Source organism: Lampetra fluviatilis, chromosome 63 (assembly GCF_964198595.1).
Source record: "Lampetra fluviatilis chromosome 63, kcLamFluv1.1, whole genome shotgun sequence".
Classification (NCBI taxonomy): Eukaryota; Metazoa; Chordata; class Hyperoartia; order Petromyzontiformes; family Petromyzontidae; genus Lampetra; species Lampetra fluviatilis.
In genome coordinates, this window is record NC_136337.1 from 6,302,729 (window position 1) to 6,318,388 (window position 15,660).

Below are 15,660 nucleotides of genomic sequence, written 5' to 3' on the forward strand. Positions count from 1 at the left end.
GGTGCAAGGTGATCGCGTCAGAAACATAGTCGTACGTGGTACGCGTGCATGTATGTGTGTGTGTAGCGCGTGCGTTTTGGTGCGTGCTCGCGTGCGTAGGTGTGTATGTGTGTAGGTGCGTAGGTGTGCGTGTGTAGGTGTGCGTGCGTAGGTGTGCGTGTGTAGGTGCGTAGGTGTGTAGGTGTGCGTGCGTATGTGTGTAGGTGCGTAGGTGTGCGTGTAGGTGTGCGTGTGTAGGTGTGCGTGCGTGTGTATGTGTGTAGGTGCATAGGTGTGCGTGCGTGTGTAGGTGTGCGTGCGTAGGTGTGCGTGCGTAGGTGTGCGTGCGTGTGTAGGTGTGCGTGCGTGTGTAGGTGTGCGTGCGTAGGTGTGCGTGCGTGTGTAGGTGTGCGTGCGTAGGTGTGCGTGCATGTGTAGGTGTGCGTGCGTAGGTGTGCGCGCGGCGTGTAGTAAACATCGCCACTGGGGGAAACAAAGGCGACCGGGCGTGGTGCTGACCACCCACCCCCTCGCGTGCCACAGTGCCGACCTTCACAGCTGCTGCTCGCTAACAGCACTTGCCCCTACAGCCTGTTACAGCTACACGGGAAGGGGTGGGGGGTGTCGTCGTGTCCACGCGGCGTGCCCACCCACCCCCGCCGCTACTCCTCCTCCTCCTCCTCCGCGCCGTCAAACTCCCGCCTCAACAGCGCCGCGAGGCTCCCCACGTTCTCGCCGCTCTCCGCCGACACGCCGAGGACGACCACGGCGGCGCCTTTCCCGCCCTCCGCCCCCTCCTCCGCCTCTGCCGCCAGCTCGTCGCGTAGCCGCGCCAGCGCCTCCCGTGCCCCCGGCAGGTCGAGCTTGGCGCCGACGACGGCGTGCGGGGCCAGCGCCAGCGAGGGGTCGTGGAGGAGCAGCTCGCGCCGCAGCTCGGAGAGGCGGCGGGCGGGGGTGGCGGCACCGGCGCCGCACAGGTCCACGACGTAGAGCAGCGCGCGGCAACGCTCCACGTGGCGCAGGAAGGAGAGGCCCAGGCCGCGTCCCGCGTGCGCACCCACCACGATGCCGGGGATGTCGGCCACTGTTGGTGGTGGGGGTGGGGGTGGTGGTGGGGGTGGTGGTGGTGGTGGGGGTGGTGGTGGTGTGGCCGGGGGTGGGGGTGGTGGTGTTGGTGGTGGCGGTGGTGGTGGGGCGGGAGAGAGAGAATGGCGGTTGTAGGAAATAATTCCACGCGTGATTGTGAAATGTCATGTAAACATGGTAAACTCGGGGGGGTTTCTTTTTCTACAAGAAAGCAATCGCACAAGGGATCAAAGTGCTTTACAGGTGTTGGTAGAGGTGGTGGTGATGCTGATGGTGGAGGAGGTGGTGGTGGAGCTGGTGGTGGTAGTGGTGGAGGTATTGGTGGTGGTGATGGTAGTGGTGGAGGTGTTGGTGGTGGTAGACTGGCAAAAACAACCCCCTACCTCGTGGTGCCGGACGGCAACGCTGTGGTGGGCAGTGCCGTGGGGGGGGGGAGGGCCAACTTAGATTGGCCTTTCCCCTCTTGGCGTTTGTAACCAACACAGCTGCCAAATGGGGGCTCTGGACGGGTGCGAGGGGCTGGTAACCCCTCCACCTTCAATTAATTACCACTAAACTACGATGTAAAAAAACGTATTAAGCTTGTATCGGATATGCCGGGAGGGACAGGCGTCTATGACGTCTCCTGGCCAAACCCCATTTGGTGGAGCCAGGAAACTGAATCCTTACCCTTTGGGCTCCTCCAGAAACAACAAAAAGCCACTACGGATGGCCACGTGGAATGTTCGAACGCTCACTGCGGAGGAGAGGCTGCCACTCCTCTTTTGGGAGCTGGACCGGTACCGCCTGGATCTCGGTGGTATTCAGGAGGTCCGGTGGACCGGCTCTGGCTCCTGCCACCATGAGGGGTGGACAGTCCTCTACTCGGGGCAGGAGACTGCTAAACAACAGGGAGTGGCTCTTCTTCTGAACACAATAATGAAGGGGGTGTGAGAGCGTGGCAGTGAGGTGTGGGAAGCTGTAAGCCCCAGGCAACTTTGGGCTCGCCTTCCCATCAACCGGAGGCGAGGAGTGGTGGTCGTGGTTACTTATGCCCCCACCGAAGATGAACATCCATGGAGGGATGCAGGCAAGGCCGATGAGGCATATGCCTTCTATGACCTCCTGTCACAAGTGCTGGCTAAAGTGGCCACTCGGGATAGAGTCATCTTGTTGGGTGACTTCAATGCCCGAGTTGGTCATGATGCTAGCACCTGGTCTGGAGTGATTGGAAGACATGGGCCATATCAGCTCAATAACAACGGCAGGAGGCTGCTAGATTGTTGTGCAGCCCTTGTAATTACCAACACGCTGTTCTGGCATCGGTGCATCCACACAACATCATGGATGCATGCCGGGTCCAAGCAAGAACATCTGCTAGACTTCAGAGTAATGGAACAGTGGATGCAGGCCCATGTTCTTGACACCAGGACCTATCGTGGAGCTGATCTGCCCACTGACCATCGACTTGTCATCTGTAAGATGCGCCTGCCATTCTTCCACTCCGGTGGTGGGTGTACACCCAGGACCCTATTCAAACCCATAGTGGCCTGATCTCAGCTAGCTGATGAACGTTGCGAGAATTTCATCATCGCTTGCGGCTGGGGTTGGCATCGTCCCCCACTCCTCCTGATGTTGAGGGGAAATGGGCGAGGTTTAGGACTGTGGCTCACGCAGCTGCAATGGCTGCTTTAGATACACGGTCCAGACCTCCCCAGAGACCCTGGCTGACAGAGGAGGTGTTCAGGCTGGTTTAGAAAAAGCGACAGGCCCACTCTCATCGTCTACAGAATCCCATGTCAGAGAATGAGGATGTGGAGTTGAGTGGACTTGCCGATGACTGGTACCAGCGGTGTCAAGATCAGCCTCAGTGGAGGAGGCTCATGACGGACGCTACTGGGCAGTTGGAGACAGTCGCCCTCCAACAACAACGGAGGGTGGAGGAGCGACGCTCACAACAACGAGCGGAGCGCCGGGTGGCTAAAGCACAGCAAATTGGTACAGTAGGGGGCACAGGTGGTGCATCAGCCAGTCATCTCGGTCATCTCAGTCAGTCGACCCGTGGCACCTGCTGAGTCTGCCCCGTGACCTCCTGCCAGCGGGCATTCAACACTTCACGTGGCCTTAACATGCACATGGCCTGGCACAAGCGTCGTGGTGACGTCATCGCCACTTAGTGGGGCGAATGGCGGTTGTTGTTGCTGTTGGTGGTGGTGGTGGAGGTGGTGGAGGTGGTGGTGGAGGTGGTGGAGGTGGTGGAGGTGGTGGTGGAGGTGGTGGTGGTGGTGGTGCAGGCGGTGGTGGATGTGGTGGTGGTGGTGGTGAAGGTGGTGGAGGTGGTGGTGGAGGTGGTGGTGGAGGTGGTGGTGGAGGTGGTGGTGGTGGTGGAGGTGGTGGAGGTGGTGGAGGTGGTGGAGGTGGTGGTGGAGGTGGTGGTGGTGCAGGCGGTGGTGGTGGAGGTGGTGGTGGTGGTGGTGGAGGTGGTGGTGGAGGTGGTGGAGGTGGTGGTGGTGGAGGTGGTGGTGGAGGTGGTGGTGTTGGTGGTGCAGGCGGTGGTGGAGGTGGTGGTGGTGGAGGTGGTGGTGGAGGTGCTGGAGGTGGTGGAGGTGGTGGTGGACGTGGTGGTGGAGGTGAGCGTGACCAGCGATCTGCGTGTAGTCACGGTATTCCACAATGCCGACGTGCGGGTGGAGCGTGGTGAAGGGGTAGTCGCCCACGGCCGGGCGAGCGTTGGTCAGCGCCCTCAGCAGGGACGACTTCCCAGCATTCGGGAAACCCACCTGGGGGGGGGGGGGGGGCGAGTGGACAAAGACAAATGTCCCCCGTATAGCCTCCAGCAGACTGTTGGAGCAAGTGCTGTGAGTGCGAGTAGCGCCTGTAAAGGCCGGCACGCCACACAGACTCACACACAGAGACCCACAGACTCACACAGAGACCCACAGACTCACACAGAGACCCACAGACTCACACAGAGACCCACAGACTCACACACAGAGACCCACAGACTCACACAGAGACCCACAGACTCACACAGAGACCCACAGACTCACACACAGAGACCCACAGACTCACATAGAGACTCACACAGAGACCCACAGACTCACACAGAGACCCACAGACTCACACAGAGACCCACAGACTCACACACAGAGACCCACAGACTCACACAGAGACCCACAGACTCACACAGAGACCCACAGACTCACACAGAGACCCACACTCACACAGAGACCCATAGACTCACACACAGAGACCCACAGACTCACACAGAGACCCACAAACTCACACAGAGACCCACAGACTCACACAGAGACCCACAGACTCACACAGAGACCCACAGACTCACACAGAGACCCATAGACTCACACAGAGACCCAGAGACTCACACAGAGACCCACAGACTCACACAGAGACCCACAGACTCACACAGAGACCCACAGACTCACACAGAGACTCATAGACTCACACAGAGACCCACAGACTCAAACAAAGACTCACAGATTCACACAGAGACCCACAGACTCACACAGAGACCCACAGACTCACACAGAGACCCACAGACTCACACAGAGACCCACAGACTCACACAGAGACCCATAGACTCACACAGAGACCCATATACTCACACAGAGACCCACAGACTCACACAGAGACCCATATACTCACACAGAGACCCATATACTCACACAGAGACCCACAGACTCACACAGAGACCCATATACTCACACAGAGACCCATAGACTCACACAGAGACCCACAGACTCACACAGAGACCCACAAACTCACACAGAGACCCACAGACTCACACAGAGACCCACAGACTCACACAGAGACCCATAGACTCAAACAGAGACCCACAGACTCACACAGAGACCCACAGACTCACACAGAGACACATAGACTCACACAGAGACCCATAGACTCACACAGAGACCCACAGACTCACACAGAGACCCACAGACTCACACAGAGACTCATAGACTCACACAGAGACCCACAGACTCAAACAAAGCCTCACAGATTCACACAGAGACCCACAGACTCACACAGAGACCCATAGACTCACACAGAGACCCAGAGACTCACACAGAGACCCACAGACTCACACAGAGACCCACAGACTCACACAGAGACCCACAGACTCACACAGAGACTCATAGACTCACACAGAGACCCACAGACTCAAACAAAGACTCACAGATTCACACAGAGACCCACAGACTCACACAGAGACCCACAGACTCACACAGAGACCCACAGACTCACACAGAGACCCACAGACTCACACAGAGACCCATAGACTCACACAGAGACCCATATACTCACACAGAGACCCACAGACTCACACAGAGACCCATATACTCACACAGAGACCCATATACTCACACAGAGACCCACAGACTCACAAAGAGACCCATATACTCACACAGAGACCCATAGACTCACACAGAGACCCACAGACTCACACAGAGACCCACAAACTCACACAGAGACCCACAGACTCACACAGAGACCCATAGACTCACACAGAGACCCATAGACTCAAACAGAGACCCACAGACTCACACAGAGACCCACAGACTCACACAGAGACACATAGACTCACACAGAGACCCATAGACTCACACAGAGACCCACAGACTCACACAGAGACCCACAGACTCACACAGAGACTCATAGACTCACACAGAGACCCACAGACTCAAACAAAGCCTCACAGATTCACACAGAGACCCACAGACTCACACAGAGACCCACAGACTCACACAGAGACCCACAGACTCACACAGAGACCCACAGACTCACACAGAGACCCACAGACTCACACAGAGACCCACAAACTCACACAGAGACCCACAGACTCACACAGAGACCCACAGACTCACACAGAGACCCATAGACTCACACAGAGACCCATATACTCACACAGAGACCCACAGACTCACACAGAGACCCATATACTCACACAGAGACTCATAGACTCACACAGAGACCCACAGACTCACACAGAGACCCACAGACTCACACAGAGACCCACAGACTCACACACAGAGACCCACAGACTCACACACAGAGACCCACAGACACACACAGAGACCCACAGACTCACACAGAGACCCATAGACTCACACAGAGACCCATAGACTCACACAGAGACCTACAGACTCACACAGAGACCCACAGACTCACAAAGAGACTCATAGACTCACACAGAGACCCACAGACTCAAACAAAGACTCACAGATTCACACAGAGACCCACAGACTCAAACAGAGACCCACAGACTCACACAGAGACTCATAGACTCACACAGAGACCCACAGACTCAAACAGAGACTCACAAATTCACACAGAGACCCACAGACTCACACAGAGACCCACAGACTCACGCAGAGACCCACAGACTCACACAGAGACCCACAGACTCACACAGAAACCCACAGACTCACACAGAGACCTACAGACTCACACAGAGACTCATAGACTCACACAGAGACCCACAGACTCAAACAGAGACCCACAGACTCAAACAGAGACCCACAGACTCACACAGAGACTCATAGACTCACACAGAGACCCACAGACTCAAACAGAGACTCACAGATTCACACAGAGACCCACAGACTCACACAGAGACCCACAGACTCACACAGAGACTCACACAGAGACCTATATACTCACACAGAGACCCATAGACTCACACAGAGACCCACAGACTCACACAGAGACCCACAGACTCACACAGAGACCCATAGACTGGCCGATAAACCCCAGACTCACACAGAGACCCACAAACTCACACAGAGACCCACAGATTCATTCAGAGACCCACGGATTCACACAGAGACCCACAGACTCACACAGAGACTCATAGACTCACACAGAGACTCATAGACTCACACAGAGACCCACAGACTCAAACAGAGACTCACAGATTCACACAGAGACCCACAGACTCACACAGAGACCCACAGACTCACACAGAGACTCACAGACCGGCCGAGAAACCCATAGATGTGCCCTCACGGTCCCCCCCCAACATGTGACCTTAGGTCTCCTCTTCCCTCTTGGTCGCCGGACGCGGTGAGACTCACCAGGCCAAAGTGAGCCATGGTTCTGATTTCCAGTTTCAGGGTCCTCTCTTCTCCCTCCGTTCCCTGCACAGGCACAAGGCGGCGATGATGTTTTCGGCGATCGCCTCTCAAGCGGGCAGCGGCCAGAGGTCGCAAACGGGTTTTGATTCCTTACCCGTACCCGGCCGCACCAGGGTTGCAAATGGGTACCCGTACCCTACCCGTACCCGTACCCTACCCGAAATGAGTGACAAACGGTGACTCACCAGTGACTCACGGTCTACCCGTACCCGGCCGCACCAGGGTCGCAAACGGGTACCCCTACCCGGCCGTACCCGTACCCGGCCGATTCAGCCTCAAATGATTACCTGGTGCGGTGTGTAGTAAACATCGCCACTAGGAAGACAAAGGCTGCCAGGCGTGTCCCGTTCTGACCTTTATAGGTGCTCGCAAACAGCACCTGCCCCTTGAGTCTGTTAAGGCTACATAGGGGATCTTTGTTTTTGTGTGTGTACGTGCGCGTACTGTGTACGCGCGCGTACGTGTGTACGTGCGCGTACGTGTGTGTGTGCGTATGCGTGTACGTGTGCGTACGTGTGTACACGTGTACGTGCATGTGTGTACGTGTGTACGTGCGTGTGTGTGCATGTGTACGTGCGTGTGTGTGCGTGTGTGTGCGTACGTACGTGTGTACGTGCGTGTGCGTACGTGTGTACGTGCGTGTGCGCGTGTGCGTACGTGTGTGCATGTGCGTGTGTGCGTGTGCACGTGCGTATGCGTGTGTGCGTGTGTGCGTGTACGTGTGTGTACGTGCGTGTGTGTGCGTACGTGCGTTCACCTTCTCCGTGGTGGTGGGTGCCCGGTTGTCGTTGGTGAGGAAGCTGTGGTTGCCGCGCCCCCCGACCCCCCCCCCGCGCCACCACCACCTCCTCGCCCTGCTCGCTGAGGTCGGCCACCAAGGAGCCCGCCTCACGCACCACCGTGCCCACCGGCACCTACACACAGGCAAAGGTCACCCGCGTAGCCCACGCACGCCGTCGGGGCAAGTGCCGTTGGCGAGCGGCACCCAAGGTCGGGGCCGTGTGGCCAGAACCGCACCCGGGGGGGCGACACGTGTTGACCGAGCGGCACTCGCTTTGAGGCTGAGTCGACCTAGGGCAAGCCCAAGGCTGTTCAGATGTTGTTGGCGGGAACTGAACTAGGGTCACCGGTGTTCGTGGAGCAGTGCGCTAACCACTGCACCACCGCTCCCCCCCCCCCCCATACACTCGTGCACAACAACAACCGCCATTAGCCACTAAGTGGCGGTGACGTCACCACGACGCTTGTGCCAGGCCATGTGCACCTTGAGGCCACGTGAAGTGTCGAACGCCCGCTGCCAGGAGGTCACGGGGCAGACCCAGGTGCCACGGGTCGACTGACCGAGATGACCGAGATGACTGGCTGATGCACCACCTGTGCCCCCTACTGTGCCAACTTGCTGTGCTTTAGCCACCCGGCGCTCCGCTCGTTGTTGTGACACACACACACAGACAGACACACACACATAGACACACACTACCAGACACACACACACAGACAGACAGACAGAAACACACACACACATAGACACACCCTACGAGACACACACATACAGACAGAAACACACACACACACATAGACACACACCACGAGACACAAACACACACACATAGACACACACTACGAGACACACACACAGACAGAAACACACACACACATAGACACACACTACGAGACACACACACACAGACAGACAGAAACACACACACACTACGAGACACACACACACAGACAGACAGAAACACACACAGACACACCCTACGAGACACACACAGACAGACAGAAACACACACAGACATAGACACACACTACGAGACACACACACACAGACAGACACACACACACAGACACACACTACGAGACACACACACACAGACAGAAACACACACACATAGACAAACACTACGAGACACACACACACACAGACAGACAGAAACACACACACACATAGACACACACACAGACAGACAGACAGAAACACACACACATAGACACACACTACGAGACACACACACACAGACAGACACACACACACATAGACAAACACTACGAGACACACACACACAGACAGACAGAAACACACATAGACAAACACACACTATGAGAAACACGCGACACACACAGACAGACAGAAACACACACACACAGACGGACGCGCTGAGAGACGCACGCCAGACAGACACACGGCAGACACAGACGCACGTGGAGGAATTTGTCTTTGCCGTTGCGTCCGAAGCATTTGTCCGAGCCGCCCGAGGTCCCATCGTGTCCGCGGTAGAGACGGGACACCCCAGACAGGGAGCGAACCATTCTGTCCGCTGGTACAAAGACAAGACAAAGATCCCCCGTGTAGCCTTAACAGACTGTAGGGGCAAGTGCTGTTAGCGAGCATCTATGAAGGCCGGCACGGCACACGAGGGGGTGGGTGGCCAGCACCACGCCCGGCCGCCTTTGTCTCCCCAGTAGCGATGTTTACACACCGCACCAGGTACTCATTTGAGGCTGAGTCGACCTAGGGGAGGTCCCGGACCGGTTCAGATAATCGTCACTGGTGTTGGCCGTGAGCGGGAATCGAACCCGGGTCGCCGGGTTCATAGCGCAGCGTGGCGCTAACCGCTACACTACCGCTCCCCAAATGCAAGAGGACACACGCACACCATCAACAGTTTCACATTTCACCAGGTACAGCCCCACTGGGCTACATGGATTTTATTATTACACGCTTTTATTTAACTCACTCTGTCTGTTGTTGTATCCTCAAATCTTGTAACTCAATTTTAACCCACTTCCCAATGTGGTATCGACTACAAACTTGGCATACTTATGTCTTACTGATGACAATACTATATTCTATCATAAAAAATGAAAATTATATATTTTTAAACATTCTTTTTTATATGTTATGTTTCGGCTTGGGTCTAATTGTCCACGCTCAACTGACGTTGCCTGCAAATCACCACGTGGTCCCTGACGTCACGGCAAGCCTCGGGGAGCCACGCCCAGGGGCGGGGGGGGGGGTGGAAGGAGGGGAGGGGCGATGGGGGAAGGGGGCAGGGGGAGGGGCAGCTCGGACAGTACATTTCATTAAAGCGTGTTTTTTTTTTAAGTATTTTTTTAAAATATTTTTTTCATTACACGCTTTTATTTAACTCACTCTGTCTGTTGATGTTGTATCCTCAAATCTTGTAACTCAATTTTAACCCACTTCCCAATGTGCTATCGACTGCAAACTTGGTATACTTATGTCTTACTGATGACAATACTATATTCTATCATAAAAAATGAAAATTATATATTTTTAAACATTCTTTTTTATACGTCATGTTTCGGCTTGGGTCTAATTGTCCACGCTCAACTGACGTTGGCTGTAAATGACCACGGCCCCTTACGTTACTTCCTGGAGTCGTTTCACCAGACACACATAATCACAACTTTGTGTTAAACTGATCCTCCGATAACAATATGTGCATATTACTGCAGCAGGCGTCAGGGTCGGGATCGAACCCACGACCTCCTGCATACCAGGCGAGGGCGTTAACATCTCCTAGCCACACAATAAATATTGTTGGGGGTGTGGGGAGGTAGGGGGGGGTAGGGGGGGGTGGGTGCCTACCGACCATGATGACGTCGCCCCCCCTTCCTCCGTTGCCACCGTCGGGACCCCCAAACTCCTTGCGGGGCTCGCTGTGGAAGGCGCACATCCCGTCGCCCCCGCGACCCCCCGAGACTTGCACCACTCGCTCGTCCACAAACCAGCGCGCCTGGCAAGGACACAGACAAAGACCCCCCCCCCCCAACGGTGTAGCCTTAGCAGACTGCAGGGGCAAGTGCTGTTAGCGAGCAGCACCTATGAAGGCCGGCACGGCACACGAGGGGGTGGGTGGCCAGCACCACGCCCGGCCGCCTTTGTCTCCCCAACGGCGATGTTTACTACACACCGCACCGGGTACTCATTTGAGGCTGAGTCGACCTAGGGGAGGCCCAGGACCGGTTCAGATAATCGTCACCGGTGTTGGCGGTGAGCGGGAATCGAACCCGGATCGCCGGGTTCATAGCGCAAAAAAACTGACACCTTTTTTACGAGGAGTCATGTTTGCATAGACCACAATACCTGCAGCCATAATGCAAACAAAAAACATAACTCTAATAATGTATGCACTGTCCTTGAAGTTGATTAGTCCACACCCGAGACAGCTTTCCTTAGAACCCAGTCTCACATGGTGTTGGACCAGATGACGCCAAAAGGCGCTTCATAGCTCATCGGATTCCTCCTCCGGTTGAAATAAATATCCCGATTCCGATTGCAATCTGTATTACCGACCCCCCCACCCTGCCACGGTCTTGCGACGTTCCTCACCAGCTGCTTCTCCGTCATCTGCCTCATCTCCCGCCTGTGCCTCTGGCCCCGGGCCTTCGCCGTCTCGCACAGGGCCTTGTGGGGCACGCCGAGGAGGGCGGTCCGCAGAGTCAGCAAGGCCCAACCACGGCCCGCCACAGCCGAGAGGCACGGGGAGCACACCCTGGCAGCCATGCGGGGCCCCGGGGTGGCTGCGTGCGTGCGTGTGTGCGTCCTTGGGTCCGTGCGTGCGTGTGTGCGCGCGTGTTTGGAGTGATGTGGTACAGGAGGACGTGGAGCTGAGTGGACTTGCCGATGACTGGTACCAGCGGTGTCAAGATCGGCCTCTGTGGAGGAGGCTCGTGAAGGACGCTACTGGGCAGTTGGAGGCAGTCGCCCTCCAGCAACAACGGAGGGCGGAGGAGCGACGCTCACAACAATGAGCGGAGCGCCGGGTGGCTAAAGCACAGCAAGTTGGCACAGTAGGGGGCACAGGTGGTGCATCAGCCAGTCATCTCGGTCATCTCGGTCAGTCGACCCGTGGCACCTGCTGGGTCTGCCCCGTGACCTCCTGCCAGCGGTCGTTCGACAATTCACGTGGCCTCAAGGTGCACTTGGCCTGGCACAAGCGTCGTGGTGACGTCACCGCCACTTAGTGGCGAGTGGCGGTTGTTGTTGTTGTTTGTGCGTGCGTTTGCGTGCGTGTGCTTGTGTACGCGTGCGTTTGTGTGCGTACGCGGGTGGGCTTGTCTTTGCACGCGAGCGTGTGCGTACGTGCGTGTGCGTACGTGTGTTTGTGCGTACGTGTGTTTGTGCGTACGTGTGTTTGTGTGTGCGTCCGTGTGTGTTTGCAGAGAACGTCGGTGCTAACAGCACTTGCGCCTACAGTCTCTTAAGGCTGCACGGTTCAGTGGAGTCAGGGGACGGCGGATGAGTGAGATGCTCCTCCCCCCACCCCCCCCCACCCCCGATATCCGGATGACTTGAGCGCCGACTCCCCGATATCCGGAATCCCTGCGATGCACGGAGTTTTGCTAAAGCCTGCAACGACAACAAAAACACGGCAGACGCGAGAAACTTTTGGTTGGCAATCATCGTCGTCACCATCATTCACGATAATCGGGGGCGTTTGGTACGAGAGCCAAGCTACAATGTCGTGGCCACAATGTCGTGGCCACAATGTTGTGGCTACAATGTTGTGGCCACAATGTTGTGGCCACAATGTTGTGGCCACAATGTTGTGGCCACAATGTTGTGTCTTGGCTCTCCAACACGCCGTTGTGCTGTACCAGTAACGAATTGGCCACGTTCTGTTTAAGTGGCAAACATTACTAATTGGCTGTGTCGGGTGGTGGCGGGTTTAACGACACGTTTATATTTACGCGATCTAACACAATTTTTTTTTTATCATGGATGCTATTGGTTACGTGTAAAACTGATCGTCGTCATCACCACGTGGAGATTTAAAGCAGCAGCCAAATAAACGCGTGGCGACGTTGATTCTAAATGTGGCGGGGGGGAAAACCTGGAGGACCCGGGGGAAAATCCACGCAACAAGGGGACGGTGAGACACGCAAACTCCAAATATACAGCAGCAGTCAGCGTCGGGATCGAACCCACGACCTCCTGTACACCAGGCGAGGTAGTCTACATCTCCTCGCCACCGTGATGATGATGAGTGATGAGAGAGACACGCAGACTCCAAATATACAGCAGCAGTCAGCGTCGGGATCGAACCCACGACCTCCTGTACACCAGGCGAGGGAGTTAACATCTGCTAGCCACCGTGATGATGATGAGAGAGAGACACGCAAACTCCAAATATACAGCAGTCACACACCCACTCACCCACCCACTCACCCACCCACCCACCCACTCACCCACCCACCCACCCACTCACCCACCCACCCACCCACTCACCCACCCACCCACCCATTCACCCACCCACCCATTCACCCACCCACCCACTCACCCACCCACCCACCCACTCACCCACCCACCCACCCACTCACCCACCCACCCACCCACTCACTCACCCACCCACCCACCCACTCACCCACCCACCCACCCACTCACCCACTCACCCACCCACCCACTCACCCACCCACCCACTCATCCACCCAACCACCCACTCACCCACCCACTCACCCACCCACTCACCCACCCACCCATTCACCCACCCACCCACTCACCCACCCACCCACCCACTCACCCACCCACCCACCCACTCACCCACCCACTCACTCACCCACCCACCCACTCACCCAACCGCTCACCCAACCACTCACCCTACTCACCCACCTACTCACCCACCTACTCACCCACCCACCCACTCATCCACTCATCCATCCACCCACCCACTCATCCATCCACCCACCCACTCATCCATCCACCCACCCACTCATCCATCCACCCACCCACTCATCCATCCACCCACCCACTCATCCATCCACCCACCCACTCATCCATCCACCCACCCACTCATCCATCCACCCACCCACTCATCCATCCACCCACCCACTCATCCATCCATCCACCCACCCACTCATCCATCCATCCACCCACCCACTCATCCATCCATCCACCCACCCACTCATCCATCCATCCACCCACCCACTCATCCATCCACCCACCCACTCATCCATCCACCCACCCACTCATCCATCCACCCACCCACTCATCCATCCACCCACCCACTCATCCATCCACCCACCCACTCATCCATCCACCCACCCACTCATCCATCCACCCACCCACTCATCCACCCACCCACCCACTCATCCACCCACCCACTCACTCACTCACCCACTCACTCACTCACCCACTCACTCACCCACCCACTAACTCACTCACCCACCCACTCACTCACCCACCCACCCACTCACCCACCCACTCACTCACCCACCCACTCACGTCTCCCAAGAAAAAGACCACAAGGACGCTGTTTGTCCCTGCATGGGGAAGAGTAGACCAAGCACCACTGCGAGAGCCCGAGCGGCCTCTAGCGGAGGAGGACCCAATTCCGCCTGTAGGCCCCAACACACACGTGTGCATGGTGGCCTTCAACATAACAACAAAGTCACAGCGAACGCACAACTCCCACGTGCACATTACGCCTCGACTCGTGCGAGAATAATTGATCATAAATCGCTTCGATAATGAACAAACACAACGACTGAAAATGATAATCATCATCTTCATCATATCACCTTCACGTGCCAACCGGGAATGGCTTGCGACGGATGTGTGGTAAAGTCGTCGGGCGAGAATCGATTGTCACAAGTTTGCTGCGAAATCGATTCGATGATCGATTCCAACCTCACACCCGACCCCCACCCCACCGAGTGAGTCTGTGGGTCTCTGTGTGAGTGAGTTTGTGGTTCTCTGTGTGAGTGAGTCTATGGTCTCTGTGTGAGTGAGTCTATGGGTCTCTGTGTGAGTCTATGAATCTCTGTGTGAGTGAACCTATGGGTCTCTGTGTGAGTGAGTCTATTGGGATCTCTGTTTGAGTGATCCTATGGGTCTCTGTGTGAGTGAGTCTATGGGTCTCTGTGTGAGTCTATGGGTCTCTGTGCGAGTGAGTTTATGGGTCTCTGTGTGAGTCTATGGGTCTGTGTGAGTGAGTCTATGGGTCTGTGTGAGTGAGTCTATGAGTCTCTGTGGGAGTGAGTCGATGGGTCTCTGTGTGAGTCTATGGGTCTGTGTGAGTGAGTCTATGGGTCTGTGTGAGTGAGTCTATGAGTCTCTGTGGGAGTGAGTCTATGGGTCTCTGTGTGAGTCTATGGGTCTCTGTTTGAGTGAGCCTATGGGTCTCTGTGTGAGTCTAACCTCAAACACCCAGTCGTTCGTAAAACTCAAATGCGGTATAGTACTATAGTAATAGAGCAAGTGCAGAATCACTGGACCGGATTTGATAGCTCGCAAGCATTTAGCGGGGGGCCCTTGAAAGTGCGGGGCCCGTAGCTACATTTGTAGCTACTACACGTGTAGCAGCTGCTACATAAGCGTCGTAGCTGCACGTGTATTCGCTACTACATATGCAGCTACTACATATGCAGCTACTACTACTTATGCAGCTACTACTCATGCAGCTACTACATATGCAGCTACTACTTATGCAGCTAC

At 56.0% G+C, this 15,660-nt stretch overlaps 1 protein-coding gene across 1 annotated transcript; it reads right to left on the minus strand.

Moving 5' to 3' along the window:
- Positions 1–351: 351 nt before the first annotated feature.
- On the minus strand, positions 352–11,987 carry MTG2 (mitochondrial ribosome associated GTPase 2). Its single transcript, XM_078881966.1, is given in 8 exon segments — positions 352–1,063; positions 3,686–3,824; positions 7,140–7,202; positions 7,957–8,028; positions 8,030–8,113; positions 9,402–9,517; positions 10,813–10,960; positions 11,557–11,987. Coding segments are annotated over 8 exon segments (1,218 nt in total). The 5' UTR covers positions 11,731–11,987; the 3' UTR covers positions 352–641.
- Positions 11,988–15,660: the final 3,673 nt, after the last annotated feature.